At 40.1% G+C, this 4,222-nt stretch overlaps 1 protein-coding gene across 3 annotated transcripts; it reads right to left on the bottom strand.

Moving 5' to 3' along the window:
* Positions 1–419: 419 nt before the first annotated feature.
* On the bottom strand, positions 420–4,010 carry LOC115184013 (uncharacterized). Of its 3 annotated transcripts, none has more exons than XR_003874160.1 (6): positions 3,881–4,008; positions 3,085–3,207; positions 2,781–2,879; positions 2,001–2,560; positions 1,786–1,895; positions 420–1,677 (listed from the first exon to the last, which is right to left on the bottom strand). XR_003874160.1 is itself a non-coding variant. In XM_029745012.1 (6 exons), exons 2-6 carry the CDS (start codon positions 3,156–3,158, stop codon positions 1,474–1,476), a joined length of 690 nt encoding a protein of 229 aa, XP_029600872.1. In that variant the 5' UTR covers positions 3,159–3,207; positions 3,881–4,010; the 3' UTR covers positions 420–1,473. The 3 variants fall into 3 exon arrangements, 1 of the variants encoding a protein (XP_029600872.1); XM_029745012.1 differs by having other exon boundaries at positions 2,347–2,560; positions 3,096–3,207; positions 3,881–4,010; XR_003874161.1 differs by lacking the exon at positions 3,085–3,207 and having other exon boundaries at positions 3,881–3,976.
* Positions 4,011–4,222: the final 212 nt, after the last annotated feature.

Genomic DNA, 4,222 nt, shown 5'->3' with positions numbered 1-4,222 from the left:
TAAAGGCACCGAAGTGAGATGTTTATTTGTTTTTTAGGGGGTAGATCAGCTTTAATATCGCATATAGATTGTGGCTTCCATCAATGTAATTGTCTGCATCATTTCCAATCCCCCAATAGACAGATAGATAGGTAGATACACACACACAGAACCAGATAAACATTTGGACACACTACTCATTCAAGGGCTTTTCTATTTTTAAACTATTTTCTACATTGCAGAATAATAGTCTACACATCAAAACTGTGAAATAACACATTTGGAATCATGTAGTAACCCAAAAGGGTTAAACAAATCAACATACACTGCAAAAAGTCAGCTCTCAAAAACAAAAAAAAACAAAAAAATGCAGGAAATATTACCTTAAATAAGTGTAACGCTTGATGTAGTGGGTGTGGAGTCAGGCGCAGGAAACAAGAGCGTTTGCTATCGTGCTTTAATAAATGCACCATCAAAGAGAGTATACACCCAAAATAACAACAGGGTGTAATGAAAATACAATGACCCAAAAACACATTCCACTTACACAATACACAGTGCAAGAAAGAAAAAAGCCCGCACACAGAACAGGTGGGGAAACGGGCTTAAGTACCCAACTAATCACTAATGGAACACAGGTGATACCAATAAAGTCAAAACCAACAGAAAAGGAAAAAGGCATCGGTGGCAGCTAGTAGGCTGGTGACGACGACCGCCGAGCGCCACCCGAACAGGGAGAGAGAGGAGTCACCCTCGGCAGGAGTCGTGACAATAAGCAAAATTATCTGCTAACAGAACTGGAAAATTTTACTTGCCAAGATGTTTTAAACAAGTAAAAATATCTAGTCTCAAAGAACGCACAGATATCTTAAACCTAGTGCGTTTCGACTAAAAACAAGTAATTTGTCTGGATACAAAGAAAATATTTAAGAATAATCTTCTGAATATGTAGGAAAATGTGCTTAAATTTAGAAAATGCTAGTGCCATCATCTTGAAATAAGGCTGTATGTTTAGTAAATATTTCTTAAAACCAGTACAGCTACACTAAAAACAAGTACATTTGTCTGGATACAAAGAAAATATTTAAGATTTATCTTCTCAATATGTAGGAAAATGTGCTTAAATTTAGAATCCAATGCTATTGCAATCGTCTTGAAATAAGGCAATATGTGTCACGACTCCTGCCGAGGGTGACTCCTCTCCCTGTTCGGGTGGCGGTCGTCGTCACCGGCCTACTAGCTGCCACCGATCCCTTTTTCCCTTTTCTGTTGGTTTTGTCTTGATTGTTTGCACCTGTATATGATTAGTGTTTAGTTGAGTATTTAAGCCCGTTTCCCCACCTGTTCTGTGTGCGGGCTTACTTTCTGTTGTCGACTGTTGTTGATGCAGTGGTACGTGTTATTGGATCATTGTGTTTGTTGGATCACACCCAGTTGTGTTTTCGTGGGTGTACTTTTCTTTTATGGTGCAATTCATTAAAAGCCCGTTAGCAACTACTCCTGTTTCCTGCGCCTGACTCCACACCCACTACTGTAATAACGCGCCATGAGATACGTCACGCTGGCATAGATGTCCTCATTTGGGAAGGTCACCACAGGCATGGTTCCAATGGCCAGTACGCAGTTGGTTTCGCAGATAATCACGACACGGCTGAAGAGTAGTCTCTCCTGAAGAAAGGTGTTGGGGTCTTCTGCAGACTGACACAAACACAAAGAGAAAAACAAATATGACAACAAAGACAATTCACACTTTTTGTATGTTATGGTTAAGTAATGAAAATTCTAATACATGCACACATTTCTTACCTCAAGGATGTGAAGCATAGCCTCACTTGCATGTCCTAACTTCTTTGGTGGAGCCACAGGTGATGGGAATATATCTGGTAAAGCCTTCATCATAGCGATTGAGTGCTTCACTGTTAAAAACAAAAATAGTTTCATTTGATTTACTGCAGCCAGTTATTTAAACAAAAATGAATCTGTTCATGGGATTCTCCATTGTCAACAGAGCCAGTAATTACCTTTGTCCAGCAGCGGTGGCTTCATTACCTTTTTGAACACTACATAAAACTGTGCCTTGTTGTAAAAGGTCCCCCAGCAGGTCTTCAGTTCAGGTATAAAGCAGTTCCCTCGATCGAGGGATCCGCCGGAGTTCATCCATAACATGACAGACATACAGACATACAGACAACCAGACCGAATTCTCGCGAGCTAACTGTTTTACATTTGCCTGAAGTAGTTTACCCCCGTCCCTGCTATGGCTTCTCACGCTGCTCAGTTCCCACACCGCATCTCATTTGAGATTCGGTCTGGTGTTAACCAGGATAAAGAAGCATAGGCCTACTTAAAATGAATACATTTGCTTACATGATCCAGTTCTCTGAAGCAGAGATACAGGGAAGTATCTTGGTAGGCCTGTCCTGCTCCTTAGTAGCATCAGAGTCGATGAAGGCCCGTCTTGCTTGGAATTCAAGGTCCAGGAGCTGGGAAACATCCTTCTGGTTGGGTCTGGCCTTGGTTTTGTACATCTCCTGTAGAGTTTTATAATGTCTCGCCTGGTTCTGTAGGCTCTCAGTAGTTTCTGATGCCAGAAAACATAACAAACCCGACCAATTAACATTTAAAAATGTAGACTGAAATTAAGACCAGTGATTCCGCTGGTACTACCACCCCAAACCTCTCATTCCACAGGAAACACTGAAGACTAAATAGTCACTTGGTTTCTAGTCCCTCATTTAGAGTAGTAGTAGAAGTTGCATTTATAAGGAAACACTATCCACTATTTCAATTTGTGTACTTACCACCCAACTGTTCAACCTCTGGGGTGCTGCATCTAGATAGTGGGGATCTCTCCAGGTCCCAGAGGAGGTGCCTGGTCTACACAGGTCTGATTCTTCACCCTGTATAAGACATACATTTATTCTATAGTAATTATAAAGGCAAAGAACACCACACTGTAACAACAACCTAACAGCAAACACCAAAACAAGTAGATCTGTAGATACATGTATTGTAATGATGGCCAGGAAATGCTACTTTGATAACAGGAAACACTGTCTGCATGGTTAGATTAAATGTCTCCCAAATGTCAAAATCTAACATGACCTCATTTTCACCATGAGTAAATCTCCAAATGGTTCTCCTTCTGAAGAAGTGCTCTGGACCGGGAAAGAGATCATGTAAATCCTCCTTAGAGGCTGGGCAGCATGTCTGTGCTTATATTAGCAGCTGAAAAATACATGAAACCACATGGAAAATAGTTAAGTAATTAGCAACTAAATCATAGTTTATAGACGCAAAGTGTCAGGTTGATATAGGTTATGAGACATTAGCATGCTGTCTTCCCTTTCCAGTTAATGCAGGAATGATTTACCAAGATAGCTCATGTTAGCTAACAAAATGAGTTTACTAGTATATCATGAACGGTTAAGTCAATTACTTTAAACCAAAAGTGCAAGCTAATGAAACTAACGTTAACGCTAAATTGTCTCCCATATTGAAAACCTTAGTTAATCTTTGCTTGCCTAGCTAAGATTGTAGACAATGACTGACACCATCGATAATTTAGCTTCGCCGTCTTTGGCGCCATTTCTATTTATTTTCTATTGTCAATAGAAAGGGTGCCAAAGACGGCGAAGCTAAATAATCGACGGCGTCAGTCATTAGGGCACATTTACACCTCATTAACACTATTTCTGGCAATAAAGCACTCAATCTAACCAAAGTTCAAGTTTTTTCAACGAATGGCCGTTCGTGCAGTTATTAACTGCAAAAAAGGCAACGTTACCTAGTTAAAATTAGCATGCTAACTTGGTTTGCCAACTTTCCAATTCAAATGAACGTTAGCTAACGTTAGCTTGCTAAGGAGAAAGGTAGACGGGTGTAAACAAATGAACATTACCTTTTAATACTGCGGTTGATATATGGTCCATGCCTGGATATGTGTCATCCATTCCATCTTCATTCATGGTGTTGTTAGATGACTCAAAGATTTGGACCGTATTTTACTTTTTAGTTTTTTAGGCCTCCCTTATTTAGCTAGATAATGTGATGAACGTACGTCAGTTAAGCAATATCACAAGAGAGGGAGTGCTGAATATCAGCACGGCTGTGATTCGGTCGTAGGTACGAGGCCGCAGGCCAAAGATAATAATATTCAGTATAACAGCACGACCTCGAGTGTGATATTGCTTTTATACAACACTTCTACAAGCGCAATTTCTTAGTTAACAGTAATACGCGA

This window comes from Salmo trutta, unplaced genomic scaffold, assembly GCF_901001165.1.
Source record: "Salmo trutta unplaced genomic scaffold, fSalTru1.1, whole genome shotgun sequence".
Classification (NCBI taxonomy): Eukaryota; Metazoa; Chordata; class Actinopteri; order Salmoniformes; family Salmonidae; genus Salmo; species Salmo trutta.
This window is presented reverse-complemented; position numbering and strand designations above follow the sequence as displayed.

Coding starts and splice junctions, on each gene's coding strand:
- LOC115184013 (XM_029745012.1), bottom strand. CDS start 3,158: ATGATCTCTTTCCCGGTCCAGAGCACTTCTTCAGAAGGAGAACCATTT. Junction 2,561..2,780: donor AGAGGTTGAACAGTTGGGTG/GTAAGTACACAA, acceptor TTCTGGCATCAG/AAACTACTGAGAGCCTACAG. Junction 1,896..2,346: donor GCTTCAGAGAACTGGATCAT/GTAAGCAAATGT, acceptor TGTTTTTAACAG/TGAAGCACTCAATCGCTATG.